The 21429-nt window shown below is 27.4% G+C and overlaps 3 protein-coding genes across 3 annotated transcripts in view; 1 reads left to right on the top strand and 2 right to left on the bottom strand.

The window, feature by feature from the left end:
- Positions 1-5180: 5180 nt before the first annotated feature.
- On the bottom strand, positions 5181-18139 carry LOC100208133 (protein misato homolog 1). Its single transcript, XM_065794018.1, has 3 exons — positions 17510-18139; positions 9483-9758; positions 5181-6034 (listed from the first exon to the last, which is right to left on the bottom strand). The coding sequence occupies exons 1-3, from the start codon at positions 18047-18049 to the stop codon at positions 5297-5299; spliced, it is 1554 nt and encodes a 517-aa protein (XP_065650090.1). The 5' UTR covers positions 18050-18139; the 3' UTR covers positions 5181-5296.
- Positions 10026-21429, top strand: part of LOC100215190 (probable E3 ubiquitin-protein ligase HECTD2) — a 50032-nt gene continuing 38628 nt past the window's right edge. Inside the window, exon 1 of the mRNA XM_065794017.1 lies at positions 10026-10107. The gene's annotated coding sequence lies outside the window, so the exon portion shown is untranslated. The remainder of the gene's footprint in view (positions 10108-21429) is intronic.
- LOC100203359 (protein KTI12 homolog) lies at positions 19684-20719 on the bottom strand. Its single transcript, XM_065794019.1, has 2 exons — positions 20491-20719; positions 19684-20397 (listed from the first exon to the last, which is right to left on the bottom strand). Exons 1-2 carry the CDS (start codon positions 20642-20644, stop codon positions 19721-19723), a joined length of 831 nt encoding a protein of 276 aa, XP_065650091.1. The 5' UTR covers positions 20645-20719; the 3' UTR covers positions 19684-19720.

The raw sequence follows: 21429 nt of genomic DNA, 5'->3' as shown, positions 1-21429 counted from the left end.
CATTTAATTACTTAATTAAAGAATGATGAAATATAAAAAAGTTTTGATCTTGACTATAGTCAAGATCAAAACTATTTTAAACTTTAAACGTTTTTTATATTTCATCAAAAAAAGTGGTGTATTTTTTATTATGGTTGAATGTTTAGTTTTCTTTATAAGGGTAAATTACTATCATAAATTACATAACAAATTTTGATCTGTAATTATATACATGTTGCAAACTTTACACATGCACAATATTATCGAATTGATCAAAGTACTAATGAATTATCCTATGCCCAATATTACTTACACTAAATTGCCCCATATCACTTATACCTGTGTTATCTTTTAAATTTAGAAATAAAATTTATTAAATGTTGGTGGCTCATCATGCAGTGCGGTTGAGAAGGGCATGCTTTCAAAGTAAGTATAATTTTTCTATAAAAAGAGCATTTATAATACCATCATTTGGTATTAAAAATGACTAGAGGTAGACTCAAGACTACCTGATTCCTACAGCAAAAAAGAACTTTAAAAAGCTGTTGGCAATATTCTAAAGCGCGCACCTGATCTAAAAGAAGGCGAATGACGTCAAGTGTTCGAACAGTCGATTCTTGGAAATTAACAAGTGGATAAAGAAGTTTAAAAAATTTATAATTTATAAAACTTAATACAATAATATTATTAAAAAGTTTAAGCAAATTTTATTTTTTACCCATTCTCAAAAAATTCTGTGAAAACATAAATTTTAAGCTTACGTTTGAGTAAAGTCATGTAAAAACACGTATTTTAGACGTCGAAATGAGGACGGCTAAATTAGGTTATTTAAAAACGTTATTTGGCGTTTCCATTTAGCACTAGTTCTGAAAGTCCTAAATTCACGACTTTCAGACGTCTGAAAAAAAAAACGTCTTTATTCCGTCCTAAAAAAACGTCATATGGCGTTGCCATTTAGAACCAGTTCCGGACGTCCTAGACGTTGCCGTATCCACTGGGTCAGGATGTTTTGACCTTTTACATGGAGATTTTCAAGGTAATTTTTTTTGTGTCTTAAATCAATACAAGCTTTGACTTCTTTTTTTTTTTTAAAGATTTTTTACTGCAACCTGAACTAATTTTTATCTCCTAAGGCCTAAAATGAAACTCAAGCACTTTAGCGTGTTTCATTATTTCAAAATTATTAGCACCTCCTTTACGTCTATATTAAATTATTTTGTTACACAAAGCTTTGTGAATGTCGTGTTTTTTCTCTTGGTTTGGGAAAAAAAAATAGACCAAGATTAGTCTTTTTCATATTGTTAATATAGAATAAATTTCCACATAACGATATACTATAATACTTCCCTCTTCCACCTTTTTTTTAATATTGATAATGCTATACTTAAAATACATATTTAGTTAGTTTTTTTTTACATTTTTACCTTTATTGGCGACTTTTTGAAGCTTAGAAATCAATTGCGCAATCGAATTAGAAAAGTGTCTATTGCGCTACGGAAGGAACTAAAATCAAGGTTGCAGCCAAAGGTAAAGTCGTTGCCGTTGAACAATCGAAAAGCTCTTCAAAAGCGCTTTTTCTAGTTGAACAAATTCCCAATTTCGGAAGTAAACAAATTAAAAAATGCTTGTGGACTTAGTTATGCAAATGGGGCCAAAACTCTTAGCATATTTAGAAGCTGGAAGGAAAGAGTTTTTTTTTTTAGGTGCCCTAAGAAGTCCTAACAGCCTTGTCACAGAGCACCGCGGAAGTGCATATAAACAGGAAGTTCACGCCTCCTTCCTTACTGTGACGCGAAAATATGTCAAGAGCTCGTTTCAAACCTGGATCTCCTGCTTAAAAAGCAAGCGCTCCAACCACCGCGCCACGGCCGCATGAAAGTAATATTAGAGAGAAATTAAGTGAAGATAAGTTTTTAAATGATTATTTTGATGTTAAAGAAATAATTTTTGAAAAAGACTCCATACAATTGGTTTATTGTAAAAACATTAAAGGATTTGTTGAGACAGTAATAAAGGAGAGAATATTGTCAAAAGATTACATTCTAAAGGTGAGCATTAACGTTGGAGGCGGATTTTAAATACTTAAAGAAGGAATAGGTAATGAAAAATACAAAGATGGTGGCGTAAACAAATACTTTTGTGCTTTTAATATGTTTTCTGCCTGATGTAAGTTATTGAAATCTTTGCTCCAATGGAACTTCATTTACTTTGTGGAAATACAATCAGAATTGATGATAATCTTGAAAAATATTGTCATTCAATGGATATCAATTTATCGGCAAACCAGTGGAACCAAGTTTTAGGTTTTCAAAGGTCTAAGCTTCATTTAAAGGTGGAGAATGTTTGAAAAGATATTCACATGTTAGAAGCATTAATAAAATCTTCAAAAAATTGAAAAAGATGAACATTTCATTTCTATAGTTAACTCCTTAAAATGTTTAAAATCTGTTAAAGTTGCATGTTTTTTTACCTGAATATGAGTCAACTATTAACGAGTACAAAGATGCTCATGTTAAACTTGGTCTACAAGTGTCACCGAAAGTGCATGCTTTTATCAAGCAAACATGTGAATTTCTTTCACCCTTGCCAAATTCAAATCCAAAAAAAGGATTAGGTTTTTGGTCTGAACAGGCCTCTGAATGAGTTCATTATGATTTTAAACAGTTTTAGGACAATGGATACAAAGTTTCTAGTAGCCTTGAGGACTATCCACAAAGCCTGCTTAAAGCCACTGTTACGTACAAATCCCGACATACCTTCTTTAAAACAGTTTTACTTTAAAATGAAATATGTTATAATATATATGTGTATCTTCTATTGATTATTGATTGCAAATGGAAATAAATATAAATGTAAACAATTATTTGTGTAGGTTAAACCATTCTCTAATTGAAAAACAACTGAATATATATTAAGAAATCAATTTCAAGATTTTTTATTATTCAAGATAAGTAACCTCTAGCGATGTATTTTACACTAATACAAATATTGTTAAAAAAAATGGTAATCAGAGTTTAGGAACATTATTTTCATCATATTAGGGCCTCAAAGTCCAAATATTTAAAAAAAGGGAGCATGATAGCACTTACAAAAAAACTCTGCAATTATGAACTTGACTAAAATTCATCTGCAAAATTCTCATTTAGTAAAAACATTTTAACGTTCAAAAGTTATGACCTCGTAAAGTGGACAAACTCCTTAATTAGAGAAGGTTTCAAACTTTCCTTGGTCGCCATTTTTAAACAATAAGGTATTTTTTTAGATAAATTAATTTTTCCACAAATGAGGAAAAAAAACAAAACAATTTTTTCTTCTTTCCGCATTTGGGACAGTTGGTCCCGATTTTTCACATTCCCAGGCTCCTACCACTTTAACTTTTTGTAAAATATTCCCATTTGATTTAAGTATCGATTTTACAAAATTTAAAGTTTGCGCCATGTCTGGAAGTTACTTATTTTGAACACCAAAAATTCATGACCTGCCCGTTTGGATCCATGGTAAAAAAAAAACAAAAAAATGATTTTTTTTTTAATTAAAGTTTTTATCAGAAAAGCTACCTATCTTTTAGAAGAAAGTGACTTTTAATTATTTTTTACATAAAAAATTTGTTTAAAACAACAAAATTGTCAACTTTTGTTAACAATTATCCATAGCAACGCGCATAGCAACCACAACTGGTTGTCAGTTTCTACTTTTTATATCATATAAAAATTTAAATAATCGATATCTGCGTTATTTAAAATATATCTACTATCTTTTAAAATATTCTGTGTTTATGTTTTTCTATTGTTTTACTCGTAGATCGCTTAATGAACATCTTTACCTTATTATTGATTTCTTTTGAATTTTTCTTCATTGTTTCGAATGTTGTAATCTTAGAACAACGATATCTTAAAATTCGCTCATAGTTAAACGTCCAAATTTTCAGCAGTTGTTTATAATACTTTAAAGTAGTTCCTGAAGCAGGAGCTTCAACAGAAATATTTTTTTTATCAAAAAATTTGTATTTCCTTGTCATCTGATCAAATTTTTGGATTATTCACTAATTTAACTGCCATTATGAAACAAAACAAAATATAAAATTTGTAGCTTGATAGCACGAGCATTTTTCAAGCAGCAGTTGTTTACGTAACTCACTTTTTGCGTATTTTGTAGTTTAAAATATTTTTTAAAATGTTTTTTATTTTACAGTTTTATTTATTGTTCATAATTTAATTAAAAAAAAACCGTATTAAAAATTTTAAATAATTTAGTTTTTTTACGATGGATCCTCCTTAAACGCCCTTATTTTTTTTTTGAAAGATGAGGATTGAATATTTTAAAAATTTAGATATTAGTCGTTCAAGGACATTTTTTTCCTAATAAATTATCTCCGCTACGGTATTAAAACGTGAAACAAAGCTTTACGTTGATTGCCGTAAAAAAGGGGCGTCTGTGTAACAAGGCTATCGACAAAAACGAGCCTTGCCAAAAAGTTTATACTTTAAGCAAAGTGCTTTTTTGAGCAATGAGACTTACTGAATGACGAGTCAAGCGAGAATGAGTTTTAGTTGATGGAACTAGAGATGACAATTCCTTTAAGCAGCGACCATGATAGTATTTGTAGAAAAGAGAAAAGATACAACTTAACGACGATGGGAGAGAGGCTCAACCTTGGCAGAGAGCGGGACCAACTACGTTTACAATGCATTTTCGGACTTTGTCTAGAAGAGAGTCCAATAAGACATAAAGCAGACATTAGCTTAACTATTTTACAATCATATTGATAAAACGATTTTCTAACTAAAGTCTATGAGAGAAATTAAAAAAAAAAAGAATGCAAAATGATCTTTACTGAAAAGAAAAATGAACATCAGTTTTTGTCAACGTGGTTTTGAAAAACATGAAAAACATGTTTGCTATGCTTGTTGTTGTATTGTAACAGTTTAATTTAACGAGATCTTTAAAATTAGAGTAAGCATAATAATGAAGAAAGTGTCGAAAAGAACAACTTCAGTTAAAAATTAAAAAAGTTAATTAAAATTTTTTTTTTAATGTCATACATATGACATTTATGTTTAAAAGCTATTAAAAATATAGCAATTACCAATGGAATAGAAACAAGCAATCAAATAACTAATCAAACACTTTTTACAATCGATTAACCAATCGAACAATAACTAAGAATCGCACAAAAACTAACAGTCGAATAACAACTACCGTTTTAAAAGAAAGGTTAAATTATAAATCCAACAAATCACAAAAGAAGTTTGCAATCATCATAAATATGAGTAAGACTTTGTTTCGAAAGGAAAGGTGAAATTGTAAATACAACAAATCACAACAAAAGTGTACAATCATCATAAATATAAGCTAGATTTTGCAAATCTTCTATTAACTCTTTTGCTAGATCGTTATTAAGATCAAATTCTTGTAAAACATGTTTTTTAGAATTACTAAGTTTTTTGATTCGTTTGACAACTTCGTTCAGCACTAAATTAAAACTTGGCGATGAATAAAGTGCTCCCATAGAAGTAACATTGTTGTAAAGATCTTTTTCATGACCAGATTTTCCATTAATGATAGAAGGAAAGGGAAATCCTAAATCAAGTCTTTGTTTTGAATAAAAAGAATGCGAAATCGTACTTTCTGATGGATAAAACTTGGATGAAAAAAAGTCTAACACGCTAGTAGGGTTTAAATTAAATATGTTGGAATTTAATCCCAACGACTGTAATAATGCAGGTTTAATTACTGAGGGTATGATCATATTTTCAGGAATATTCCGTAACGTAATAAACTGACTGAAAGGAACCAGCGATTTAGAAGCATAAGGACTGAGAGTAAAAACCAAAGAATCATAATAACTATCCATGCTGTAAAGTTTCTCCAATAATGTGTTAGAATTTTTAACAAAAGGAACGCTGAAAGCTGAACCAGCAAAAGTGCGCGTACCTTGACTTATTAAATAGCATTGCTCCGACATACTTATCTTTCTATTAGGTAGTCGCCATGACAAAGAGGTGCAATCAATTGTAGCAGCAAGAACAGCACTTGTGTGGTATTGTAGATTGGGCTAAAGTAGATAAAATCAGTTAGTGAAATAATATAATAAAAATAGTGAAATAATATAATAAAATTATTAAATACATAATTTTTTAAACACTTGCATGGGAGTTTAAAACAAATATTACGCCGTATTTTTATACTTTAATTTACATTTTTAATTAAGTTGAGTTTATTTCGCGGTTTAAAAATGTTTACAATGCACAAAAAAATAAAAAAATAATATAGTTGGATGGAGCAAGATGAAGGCTTTATCACTGAGACCTAAATAGTCTTATTACCGAGAAGTTATCATTAATAAAATAACAATATTATTTATTGACAAAGAAAAAAAATATCTTGAGATCAGTTTTTATGTATCAAGAGAGATTGACAGTAGAAAACTGATTCCTTGAACTTGTCTTGTTTGAACTTTTAAATACCAAAAAAACCGGTCTAATAATTAAATTTGGAGGCACGCTATTTTATCTTTGTTTTTGACTTTATAAAAACCGATAACAACACGTTCATTATTATTATTATTTTGCAAAAGAAACTACTTATAGTAATTTTAATATCAATATATACAGAAGATGTCATCACAAAAGCCCTTGATGTATTTGGGTGATTAAGCTCCAAAACAGCCTATACAACAAAATTGAAAAAAATGAAATTGTTTTAAAAAATGATTTATGTAGTATTTCTTTAGGTATAAAAACTGACATTATTTTTAATGAGAAGTCGGCCTAAAATTGGTAGAGTTTGAGGGGGTCGAAAAACCAGGAAAAATTACTGACATCATTTCTGGACGGCCCCAAAAGTTGAAAAAATTAAATTGCATTAAAAGTTGTGAAAATTAAAATACTAAATATTACCAATATTCCATGTTCCACAGCAAAAAATAAAAGTTTAATTAACTTTTAACATATGAGAGTTACTAAGATGATGATTTTAAACCTCGTTTTCTTGTATCATAATTTAAACCTCGTTTTCCTATATCATAATTTAATGAGCTTTTATAAAAGATTTTATAAAATCTTACTTTTAAATATAAAATAGAAGGCTCAACATAATTAATATAACAGTTTATACAACATAATTAAGTTCATTAAAGAGACTAAAGTCAATTATTTTCAATAATGTCATTGGTCGGATGAATCTCAGAATATCCATGAGCAAAATATGAATGGACAGAGTTTACACAGCCTATTCCGAGTTTGAGAAATAAATAATAGAAATAATAATAATCAAACGAAAAGTTAGAATAGCACGAGAATTGCTGATAATTAGAATCTGTTGAAGCTTAATTATTTTCAAACTATCGATGGAAAACACGAGTGAAGTGGTTAAGAAACTTCATGTTGTCTCTTCAAACGTCTGTTTCCTAAAGACCAGTTTTATCGTTGTTAAAGGTTGCTTTAATTTATTATGCTAATTAAATCCTGCGCAAAGTAGTACTTATGGTTAGAAATTTAATTAAACCATAGAGCTCATCGTTTATGACAAGGCAGAGAAATAACGGAGCTGGCAACTGATAAACTTGCTGCGTCGAGAATAATCATTATTATTGATTCCTACCGTTTAAACTCCTTAGATAGTAATAGCTTATGTTTTAATACGCGCGTACAACTGAGAAAAAATTAGTTTCACGCGCGTACAACTAAGAAAAAATTAGTTGTACGCGCGTATAAGTAATGCCTACCAACCTAAAAACGTTTTTTTTAACAAACCATAGAATTTCACAAATTCAAAAACCATTTTGTCATGTAACAGAGAAGTGTTGAATTAGCTGAAAGTTTTTTAGTTAATGTTTTAAAAAATTTTAGGTTAGGAAAGGTAGGTGATTTTGTAATAAATAATGCGTATGCACGCAATAGATACGATCGTTGAAAGCATACAAATACGTAAAAGGAGGGGAAAACCTAAATTACCTACTTTATGGATGCCCCCTTAGTAAGAGCATGTGAGACAACAGCAGTGAAGGCAAGAAAATTCAATGGTAACCAGAGACTTTACTAAAACACAATATTTGGGCTTATATGTTAGCCCTGAATCTTCTTTTAAAACATGTTTTATGACTTTCTTAATTAGAAATCAACAAACCCTGCTTTTGATTTAAAATGTAAAGGACTTAAACAAAAATTATAAAAACCTTTAAAATAATTATAAATATGGAGAGCCTAAGCATAACATAAACTTAGGATGGCGAGTTGATTTTATGATGACAGATTTTTTTATGAATTATGTGACGGCTTTTCTTATTTAAAAAATCATTACAAATTATCAAAAATTAAGTGGAATAAGACTCCACCATTGCACAGTGCAAGATGGAACTCTAGAAGATGTGAACTTGAAACTGCAGTAACCTTCACTGCAAATCTGTGGCAATTTTGGTTCAGCTATCAGTTCAATCGATGCATCTATCACCATATGCTAGGTGCAATGGTAAAAATCAAGTACATAGCTGTTTTAAAGTGTTTTAAGAGACTTTGAAGCAAAGATGATAATGCTGAAGCAATGAAGCAAAGAAGATTGTGCTGTAAATATTCCAAGAACAAACATCATTGTTGCATTGATGGAAGAACCCTATTGTGCACATTTAGCAAATGATGTTATAATAATGATTGAGTCATATATGATTTCAATGCATTTAGAGTATATAAAATATTTTTCTATTGCTTGATAACTACGCAATTATCCACGCAACGCGTGATTGTTTAATATGTTCCCAGCACGCTTATTTTGCATTTATATGCAATTATCTATAATAACTATAAGAAGTAGGATCTTTATTTATTGGAAGGATTTGGGCAGTTAATGTTTTAGATAAAAAGACTAAAATGTAATAAGTTAATAAAAGGAAATTATATTTTGAATTAGAATTTAAAAACAAATTATAATTTTAGAAAGATTGTTAACAGTTTTTTCGAGAAGTTTGTTTGGAAATAAATTTCTTTTGGTCGCTACTTTTAGTTATGCAGTTATACATCCAAAACTTATTTTGTGCTTTTTAAACGTATTTAATAAATGAGTTTAAGGGTCAAAAATTGCTAAAAGATGGAACAGACAAAAGGGTCAAGAAACTTTTGACCCCCTCCTCCTTGTCACAACATCGTAACTCTTTAGTGTCGAGTCCTGTACGAGTCGTCACAAAACCACTAACAACCCCTCCCCCTCCACCTGAAGCGTGACGTAATTATAGGACGACCCTAAAGGTGAAATTCGTTTAAAGACGCCGTATATTTAGCTCATATTATCCTTATTTAAATTAAAAATATTATAAGAAGTTCGTATAAAGTAATATAGAATAATATTAACACTGTTGAAAAACGATGTGATATTACATTTTAATTAAATCAATTATTTAAAATAAATAAATAATTAAAAACAATTAGTTAAAATAATTTAAAAATAATGCTATTTAGAATTATTTTCCAATTATTGTAATTATTTCGAATTTTGAATCTCATAAAACTGACCTTGTAATTTATGTTCTCAATGTTGACAACATTTAAAGATTTCTGATCAAACATTTCTTTTTGTAAACTTTGGATTACAGAAAGGTCACAAAAATCCATGTATGAACGAAAAGCTAAAGCAGCGTTGATGTCTTCATATATACAATTTTCTTTGTTTAATAAATGTACGGGCCAGTTTAAATACGAAAGTAAACACTTTTTGTTATATTCATCGCGAAGATCTTCCACGCACTGCGATGATAATCCACTAAAACCACTATGAAAATCAGTAAATACCTAAAGTTGAAATAAAGCATTGTTAATGCACAAATTACACTCAAATTCCTAAACACCGTATTCAAATTCATTTCAAATACTACGCTAAGGAATAAAGTAAATGAGAAAAATTTCTTGCATTTATAATTGTACAAGGTCAAATGACTCATTGTTATAGTATTTAAATAAAAAATAAAAAAATCTTGTAAAAACGTTTTAGGGTGAACAATGTTTTTATAAAAATAATAAATTATTCAGTGAATAATGAGAAAATTTTTAAAGAAATTTTTAATGAGAGATTTTTATTTTAAACCTTGGAAGAATTTTTAGTCAGATAGATTTTCTTTTATTGGAAAAAATATATATAAAGGTGAGATTTTCATAGTATTACAAGTTACAGTTCTCAAAAATATATTTTTACCTTTTCAATTCAACATGTTTTCATAATTATTTATGTAAACGTATATTTATTTCAACATAAATTAAATCATGTTTTTATTTTAGTAAGAAAGTTTTTTTTTATGGCTATTGGTAGATAGAAAAATGTACTTTAAATTTCCTAAGGATTTTCGTTTTTCTTACTGCTTTACTCGAAACAATATTGTTTTGTTTTGTTAACCTAGTTTTTATTTTATTTTATTTGCTTTGTTCGAAATTACGGTCGTTAAAATATTCTTTTGTATTGCAATTTTGAACAAACATAAACCGTAATTAACAATACTATCAATCATTCTTATTCTTTTCGTCGGATTCGAAATTTTTTAACGTTTCCAATGGTTTGAATTTCAACTTTTACAACGTCAAGTAAAATCACAACATATTAAAAATTGAAAAAACAAAACTATATTTGCTTAAACTATGCAAAACTAGTTTTTAAAAAACTTTTATTTTTTAAAAAAATACCAAGTCCGTGTCCGTGTGTAGAATTACAAAAATTTGATACTTTTGGCAAAGTGTCTGCTTTGCTCGCACTGATATGAGCCTAAGCAATTAAGTTATAACTTTCACTATTATAAACTATATTTATATTTGTCGACAAATTTAATATAATTATCTTTTTATGTTCCCAGGCCTCATTTACTACAGTTTTTGCTGAGCATTTTCGTATAATATATTTTCTTTTTGACCGCCAAGTTTGTATTTTGTTCACTTTTATAATAATTCATGATAACAACGACAAAGCAAAATAGCGTAAATAAATATGCATACATATAGATAAAGGAGTAAATAAACCGACAAAAAATATAAATTGAAATTTAAAGAAAATAAAACAAAAACACATCAATTGTCATTTATAGATAGGCAAGTATACCTGTCTACTTGCTTTTTAAAAAATTAACAATAAAATGACCAATTTGCAAATTTTTCAAATTCATGTTGTTAGTTTTATGAAAATAAATTGCTTGCGAGTATTTCAAGTGAAATATTATATCCCTAAAAGTCGTATTTAATATATTTGCAATGGGAAATAGCAGTCATCAAATATTTCTAGCTAGAGTATATTTCAAGCTGAAGTATATTTCTAGCTGAATTATATTTCTAGCTGAAGTATATTTCTAGCTGGAGTATATTTCTAGCTGAAGTATATTTCTATCTAGAGTATATTTCTAGCTGAAGTATATTTCTAGCTGAAGTATATTTCTAGCTGAAGTATATTTCTACCTGGAGTATATTTCTAGCTGAAGTATATTTCTAGCTGAAGTATATTTCTAGCTGGAGTATATTTCTAGCTGAAGTATATTTCTAGCTGGAGTATATTTCTAGCTGGAGTATATTTCTAGCTGAAGTATATTTCTAGCTGGAGTATATTTCTAGCTGAAGTATATTTCTAGCTGAAGTATATTTCTAGCTGAAGTATATTTCTAGCTGAAGTATATTTCTAGCTGAAGTATATTGCAACATTAACAAACAAAAAATATAAAAAGATAAAAATATATTTAAACATTCAGATAAAAATATTTAAATGTTCATTCAGACATTTAGCCTAAAATATTTTTATTATAATTTTTCTTTAAGAATAATCATTGTAATATGTATATTGCTTTCAGTTCCAGCTGTATATTGCTTATAGTTCCAGTTTAATTGTAAACATAAATAAATTCAAAAAATCACGCACAGAAATGGAAATGCCCAATATCTAAGCGAAAAAGTTAATATATTAAAAATTTAAAAGTCTAGTCATCATGCCATGTAACCTTGAAATAAAGTGAAACTAATAATTTATAATTTATTCTAGTACTATTGGATATACTTAATAAAATAATTTACCAATGTTATTTTGCAAATTACATTGTACATATTATATTGTAGTAAGACTGCCATCAGACAGACAATATTTTGCAAACAGTTTAGAAATACAATCCTAGATAGGCTTGCCCGACCGTGGTAGGGGTTGTTATGTGCGATCCCTTTTTTATACCAATTACTCTTTGTTTTTGCGCAAATTTTGTTACGAAAACCAAAAGAAATATTTATTTAGCATTCTTAACTGCTTCATTTTTAAAAACGACCCCGCCTAAAACTTCATGGTACGGTCCTGATAGGTGATAAGAAATCTGAAAGAGTGCAAAAATTGTTGCAAAATATTGTCCCCCAAAAAAGTAGTTCACTTGTTTAGACATTAACTAAATAATAGTAAATAAGTGAAAAAAGAATGTATTTACATTATTTACAAATTTTTGTATTTACAAAATACAATAGCTTTTGGACTTTAATGAATAGTAACACAATACACTACAATAATAATTATATATATTATAATATATAATAGTCTAAACTTAGGCCCGTAGGAACCGGGTGGTTCCTACGGGCCTGAGTTTCTATTTTTTAATTATTCTATTTTTTAATTATTCTATTTTTGTAGATTCTGTGTGTTTATTACAGAAATGTTAAATAAATCCTTTTTACGTTAAAGTCCTTTTTACTGTAATAATTCTTAAAATCAAAAAATAATCGAATTATTATAGAATATAATAGTTATTTTATATATATTATTATTATAAATATAGTCATCACAACAATACATTATCGAAAAAAAAAAAAAAAATTATTATTTCTCTGATTTTACTATACAATATTACTATATTGTATTGTGTTATTGGACTTGTACAATTTTTACAATTACAGTTATAATACTGAGTGGGAACAAGATTTATTTTAAACGTCTAATACAAGTATTAAAATGTATTAATACGCTTTTAAAACGCTTATAACACGTCTTGTGACCACTGGGGTCCATCCTAGCGCGTTGTGCTATGCAAAGTTACTGATGTTGTAATAACTTCAGATAAGAACTTTACAAAACTAATACAAGCGCTGTTTAATTTAAACAACATTTTATTGTTTAAGAATATTTCTAAAAATGCAGTTTAAATGAAAGTTTGCAATGCAATCCATACCTAAATTATATCAAATTATACCAATATCTAATATATAATGAATATAATATATATTATATATATATATATAGTATATATTAATAACAGTAATAAAATTAATAATAATAATAATAATATATATTTATATATACCTTAAAAGAAGTTTGCAATTTATACCTAAATAATTACTTATCTATTAATTTTTAACAAAAACTTTTAAAAATGTAATTAATGTTAATAAACAAACACACACAAAAAATGACAATCCAGCAAAGTACAATACTTTCAAAATAACCAATACGTAAGTCGCGCCAACATATCAAAGTTGAGCGTCTGAAACCAGTTTTAAAACCTTGTGTTTATGAAACAAAGTGACGAGCTTAGTCCCGAAACATTTTAATTTTAAAAATACTTTCGTTATTAAACTTAAATTTTCTTAAAAACTTTCAGAACCATACTCCAAAGCTAGCTTGTTTAAACTTTAACTTAAATTAATACTTAAAACTTGATGAAAATTTAATTTAAGATTCTTTTGTTTTGCCACCAGGGTGCAGCACAAATAATAAAGTAAAAAGATAAGCACAAATAATTGCCCAACTACATTTACGTTGCACTTTTGTACCTCGTCTAAAAAGGAAATACCCTCTAACAAAAAAAAATGCCATCAAAAACAACCTTAACCTCTTGGCAGAGGGAAATAATCAAAAGACAAAGTTGTTTAACTTAAACATGATTATTTTTTATGCTTTTAGATTAAATAATTAAAACAACGGATTCGCCGGCTTTCTCAATTCTTAGTTGATTTTTAATGTACAACACTGAATAAAGGAATTTTTTTTTTTCAACTCCTGTAGGTAAAGCAATAGTAGTAACTGATCGGTAACCTCCAGTAACCCTTGGTTTATTACAGTAACCAATAGTGCAACTACATTAAATCTAATCTAACAAACAACTAATTATAAACATTGCTATACTCATCAATACTCATGGTTACAGACAGATCACAAAGCGAACTCTTGTAGACAGTATTAAGAAATTTTTTATCAATGTCAATTTTATTAGAAGGGCAACCCTCCTAATAAAATTGACTTTGTTAAAAAATCATCCTGGGCATAAAAAACTAATCAATTTGATAAATATAGTAATTATACAAATAATAAGTATAAAATAATAATAAATATAAATAATGATAAACACTAAATCTATTACTTCTTTTTAGATTTCTTGGTTTTAACAAAGAATTAATCTAATGCAACTTCTAGTTGCATTAGATTTACATATAAACACAAAAATCTGACTTTATCTACATTTACTGTAACAAAATTTAGAATTGGTTTGTGACATAAGTGAATGTTATAGTCTTGACATTTTTCAAAATACTTTCAAAAAATTTTAAACAAATATTTAATACTTGAATGAATAATAATTGATTATTTTTATTCTTGAAAAAAATAAACTCTGAATTTAAAATTCTTATATGTAAACTTTTATATGAACTTTCATTTCTCACTTTAACTTTGACCCTCCTTTCAATTTTTTTTTTTTTTTATGTTATTCACCACCCAAGGTCAAGAGGGCCATTACAGTCAAGGAGGCTACTTTATTGTGAAACATTCTTCTTTAATCTTTCAATCCTCTTGTTTCACTGCTGAAACAAGAGGATTGAAAGATTGAAGAAGAATGTTTCACATTCACCAATTTTCCCCTTGTTTCACTGCTGACTTGTTTACTGTTAAAAAGAAGTTGCAGCCATAGTAACTATTCCTTCATGTTCAAAAAACTTTAATTTATCAAGTTTTTTTCCTTGGACAATACAAATTACAGATTTTTAAATCTTCTGCTTTTATTTTCTTCAACTTCTTTGTTTTCTTTGAACTTCTAACTTGAAGCAGATTTATTGATAGCAAAATTGTTCATATAAAAAATACATATAAAAAGCTATATTTGTTATATAATTAGTAACAAAAATAGATTTAATAAAATAAATGCGATTAGCCAATAACTAAAATATAAAACAAAATTATGAAACAAAAAATTAACTTAGCTGGATTGAAGTCTCATAATAATATACAGAAATCAAACATAATGCACAAACCAGTATGATACAACACTTACATTCCAAACAGGTTTTTTGTTTGTAATTTTTGTAAAACAAAATTTAGAGAACTTTTCTGAGATGCTTATGGTATTTAATACCATAAGCATCTCAGAAAAGTTCTGACTAAGCACAAAATTTCTAATAATTAGCAATTTTGTGCTTAGTCAAACTTTGACTAAGCAAAAAAAAGCAAGACTAAGCACAATATCTTTACACATAATATCATAGACAAATATCAACAACAACAGAAATCAATGAGCAATCATTGATTTCTGTTGTTGTTGCAAGTTTTAGATATACACTACTTAATTTATCTTAAATGCTTGAAAAATCACAATTAAACTCTAAAATCTTTCACAATTCATAATGAAGGAGCTAATTTAACATTTTTATTTTTGTATGAATTTCTGATGTCGATTCAAAAAACTTCAAAAATAAAAAACTTTATCACTGAATATTTCTTTTTTTTTTTCCTACTGTAAAAAAAATACACTGATATGTTAACTTCAAATGATTAGTAATAAAGAATTGACACATCAAAGTAAAACTGTTTGTGTGTTCCTTTTGAAGATAAAATATTAAAATACCAAATAAATTTTGATTTTGTTAAGAGATGTTGATTTCAGAACTTTTCATTCAACCAGTATTAGAAATAAACATTTGAAAAACTCTGTATGATCACCAAGTTGATTTAACATAGAATTAAAGAAACAAAACTATTTTGTTTAATACTGAAGCTGTTCAGTATTAAACAATTCTGCTGTTGGTGTCATTTTATTTTTCTATATACTACTTTTTAATTATTTGTAGTAGTTGTAGTAATAATTGTAGTAATAATAATATAATAATTTTACATAATAGTTTTATTTTTACGTAATAGTAATTTTACAAATAACATTATAAATAGTAAATGTAAATAAAATATTTATAAATAATTTTTATATAAAGTAAAACCAAGAAAAACTGTGAGAAAAATTATTTTGTATTAAAAATCAATATAATAAAATATAATAAATCAAAATTGTAGTGCAATAATAAATCAAATAGTGCAATGTAAGTGCACTTGTAGTGCAATTGTAGTGCAATAATAAATCAAAATTGTAGTGCAAAATACCATTTTTTTAAAATTCACACCCAACAAATCTGTTAGCAAGCATTATTATATGGGAGTTAACAGGAAGTAAGAGAGTTAACGAGCAATAATTGTAAGTAATGAGTGCAGTATAACATATACATAACAGAAGCGAATTCTAAAAAGTGAGCAAGAAAAAAAAAGTAGATAAATAAAACCACTTGAGTAGGAAGAAACAATTAAGAGAATAAACTTTGCTTGTTGACAAGTCATGCAAGATTGATTTTTGTTTGCTGAAAAAAGAAATAATAGCTTACTGGAGCAGTAACCATGGCAATATTAAAAAAAAAAAAAAAAAAAAACAGATGCAAGCTTACAAGAGGCTCAAATTGCAAGCTTATGAGAGACTGAAGGTTGGCAGCTAGTGAAAAAAATGAAAAGTTAATTATAATTATTTAACAGTAATAGCAATATTGGCTGAGGAATAAAGAGAAAAGGGCTCAATCAATTTAATCAGAAATAACAATCAAGAGTGTTCAAGAATGTAGTATTTGTACAAAGAAGAACCATAAAGAACAGGAAAAAAGATGATTGATTGAAGTGGTGCTAAACAAAAGCACATAAAAGAGTTTGAGAATTTCAATCTTGTTACACAATAAACATATGTCTAGTCCAAGCATGCGGCTATTTGAGTCTTAGTAAATCAAAAGATAATCACCATGGCCACTAAGATGCAAAGTTAAAATAGCTGAATTTAAATTAGTATCACAAAGAGTAAGCAGGTTAATGAATTTTTCAAGATTTAAAATTGAAAACAAATGGAAAGTCACTTAATGGTCACCTAGCTTCTGAACCATTAAACTAAGTTATTGAGCTGAAATCTTATTAGTTGATAACAGAAAGAGTTGCATTACCACTACCAAGGAGGCACAAGCAAAAGCCCATGAGTCAATAAAGATCCAGCATTTATCATCCAAGACAGAAAACAATGAAACACAGGTTTACAACTATGCAAACCTATTAGATAAAAAAGAGGAGCAAGGTTGATTAATATAATTTTTCTGTTTATCCCTGCTTATATTAAGTCTTTGCCTAGAAAGCCTTCTACAAAACAGTAACCAGATAGAGTTATTCAGAGTTATCTGCCCAAAAGTTATTTACATGTAAAAAAATAAACAAACAAAATTATTAAAAAAGTAAACTGCTTAAAACAAAAACTTACTACCTGAAAGCCTTCTAAATTGTTACATTCTTCAACCCAAAAATGTAATTTATCTTCAAATTCTTCACGAATATTCAAAAACTCTTGTTTTCCCAATCCAAAACAGGTGAAACTTTCTCCATCATTGTAATTATTTGAAAGCAACTGCAATGAATTCTCTTGTAACTCAAATTCCATAAAGTCAGTCCATGTAGTAACAGTTTCCTCAAAATCTTTTGACTCTTTTGAGAGATTTTTTTTTAACAAATCTTGCTCATACAACACAGGTTCACATTCAAAAGGTAACCCATTTATATTTTCCTTATGCTTAAATTCATCAGTAAAAGATCCATCTTCTTTTAAAGTTTTAAGACTGTTTTTTATATCAAAACAAATAGTACGAGGAAATTTATTCTTATGTTTTCCAACACTAGATTTAAATAGTTTTATATTATCTTCTTCATCTGAATCTAAAATTGCTTTTTGTTGCAAGTTCCAATAGTGTGCCCCCACATAATTTGAATAACTTCCAAATTGAAGTGTGATTACCTCTTGAGCCTCCATTTTTTTGTTAACAGATTCATTAATTTGTAAACTAGATTTCTTTAGATGTCTAACTTGCTAAATGAAGATAGAAAATATATATACCTTTGCAAGATATTAAATAAAAAAACTATATAATAATTCAATAGCTAAACTTTTATAAGAATGCATAAATATGTATGTAGATACATAGATACATAAAAAAGTATGATATATATATATAATATATATATATATATATATATATATATATATATATATATATATATATATATATATAAACATATATATATATATATATAAACATATATATATATATTTTTTTATACATACTTTTTTTACATTTATATATTCATATAAAAGTATATATACATATTTGATAATGCAAATATGTTGAATTAGTTTTTCTTTGTGATTAACGAAAGTTAGTATTTTTCTGTTCTATTTAAATAATATTGAGCACTGCAAAATACATTAATTCAATATATTTACAAACATTAGAATGCAATATTATTGCTGTTAGTGAGAAATGGTAAATGTACTAGTAAATTATTAAATCTATAATTAAAATTATTAAATATTAATTACAAAAACATAATAGGTTAATATTACCCTCAAAAAGGAAACAACTACAATTAAGGATGCTTATTAAATGTCGTAGTAACCTTTTCTCAACCTTATGACTCTAAAACATAAATCATGACAAACAAAACCGCTGTACAGAGTAACATGTTTGCATTTGGTCTGTCAGAAAACACATAAGCTATTCACAATTATTCATCAAATATATCTATCTACTCACAATTTTGAATAAATTAAGGAAAAATTAAGTTTTATTTTTTATAAAATTATATTTATCTTTGAAGACCCTTATACCCTATCCAAATACATGTTCAAAGTTAGTATTTGAAAAAAATCTTTATATACAACTTATTGCAAAACTAAGACTAAAATTTTTTTAATAATTAAGGAATGAAAAAAAAATTATGATTAGATTTTTATGGGCCAAGATTTTCAAGTTCTAATATTGTAATGTAATTGAGAAACTGTTTTGTAATTTGTACTGTTTAAGTAGAAATTGGTTTGAATCCTAACCATTTGTACTACATTATAATGTATTGTAATGGCATAATTTATGTTTACATATTTTTATATTTGGAACAGCATTGCAAATTTCAGAAAGTTGTAATATAAATGACGAATATAAATTTAATTTTGTAAACCCCTCTGACATTTTAAATTATTTTAAATTAGTAAGATAATTTAAGCATTGTGAAGTTATTTACATTACCATTATTTTTATTAATTACATACAAAACAAATTCATAATTTTTAGGCTTAATTTTGGGGCAAGTAAGGCTCCCTAACTGTGGTAAATACAATCTACTTAAAAAAAACTTTGATATAAAAATTACAGTTAAATTGTTGATAAGATTATAAGGAGCTCATAAACCTTCTATGGTCATCCTAGTAGTGGTGCCATAATAAAATACTTATCTCAAAAAATTCTTTAAACTCGTCCATAATTATCCGATTAATGCCAACTTTGTCATATAAATGAGAAAATGGTATTATGGAATTTCCTTGAAACCAAACAACTGTGGAGCCATGGAAATTTAACTTGAAAAAAAAAAAAAAACTAAATTCCATCATCATTTATAAAATTCATTTTCTTTTAAATTTAAAAATTTATTAGTTAACACTATTGTTTATAAACAGTATAAACATTTTTCTAAGTTTTGCAACATCTTCTATAGGATGCATTTTTGTATAATTTATAAACTGTTGTTTTACTCTTCTTAAATCACTCATTGTATATTTTTTCATTAAAACAACTTTTTCATCACATTCTTTAAGTTTTATACTATCACCAATAAATGCTGTTTTTTGAATGTCTAAAATTTCTAGAATAATATTCTGAGTAGTCTGGTCAAGAGTATGCATAAAACTTCCACTACTCTTTGGTTGTGATATTGTTGATTGATTTGGTGGTGGAACAACACGATCAAACAGTGAATTGTATATTTCACTCATCTGAAGCTTTATTTCTGTTGAACATATAAATAAAGGTGAGTCCCATCTGTTACGACTGTCTGGCTCTTCAAAGCGCTGAATCAACTCATGAAACACATTTTCATCATACTGATTCAATGCACTAACACTTGCATTCCACTTTCTGCATAAATCTTTAGGATATCCAGACTGAACAACAGCATGTAGTGTTTTTTGAGATTTAACTATACAATAAAGTTCATATCGAAAACCTTTTATATAATTTAGGCCATCTAAAATAATAACACAATCTCTAGTCAAAAGTTGCTCAACTTTTGCCTTTAGAGCAGATCGAATTGCTTTTTCTTTTGTAAAATCTAAAGCAAAATATTATTCTCTTTATTATTGAAAAATTAAGATAATAAGTAAACTAACTATTATATTTTGTTCACAAAAAACAAAATATCTACCTGAATAAATTTCATTTCTCTTTTCAGCAACTAGATCATTTTCACTTACAACAATGACTTTCTTTTTTTGTTCATTTTCCATGTATTCTTTTATTTCATGCGCTATTTTTGTTTTTCCAGAGCAAGGAAATCCACATATTAAGACTAAAGGCATAGTTTGTTGCGGAAAATTTTATCATTAAATTATTTTAATATCCTAAAAATGTAACTACTCTTATTTTAGTATGTTTTATAAAATATATGAATGGACTGTCACAAAAAAAAATTATCTTATTAATTTAATATTCCTAATTTTCATAATCGTTCAAAATACAAGTTTGCCTCGTGAAACAATACAGAATATTAGATTTCTAAAAAAAGTATTTCTACGAAAGTTTGTGGTGACCAAAAATGATAGTGCCGGAATTGGAACTGAGTTGAAAATTGAAGAACTCAAACCGCAGCAAAACAGAATCCGGAATCAAAAATAAATAAATTTAGTTTGGGGTTTTCCATAAAGTATAGGGGTCAGGGGCTTACCCAAAAACGTTCTAAGCGTACAAGGGAGGGGGCTAGTGTTAAAGACAGCAATTGCGTTCGCGGTTTAACTATCTTTTGTTCACGAGACTATTAGTGTAAATAATACTTAAATGTATATAATAATATAGTAATATAAACGTCTCTAAGCGTCATATATTTACCTTAGAGATTACTTAAGCTAATGAGGCAATTAGCCAGTTTTGTAAACAGATAATTTAAAAAAAATTTAAAAATACCCATAATATCTCTCTGGGGAAATATTTAATAATTAATAAATTTATAATAAAGTAGCTTTTTAGTATAATATCGATCAGCGTTAAATCGAAATATTTTATATTTCGATTTAACCCTCTGCTACCAGATGTTCGTGAGAAAATGAGGGCGTATTAAAACTCAATATAATATATCTTACTCAATAGC

Source organism: Hydra vulgaris, chromosome 03 (assembly GCF_038396675.1).
Source record: "Hydra vulgaris chromosome 03, alternate assembly HydraT2T_AEP".
NCBI lineage: Eukaryota > Metazoa > Cnidaria > Hydrozoa > Anthoathecata > Hydridae > Hydra > Hydra vulgaris.
Note: the sequence above shows the minus strand (reverse complement) of the source record. Positions and strands in the feature narration are given on the sequence as shown.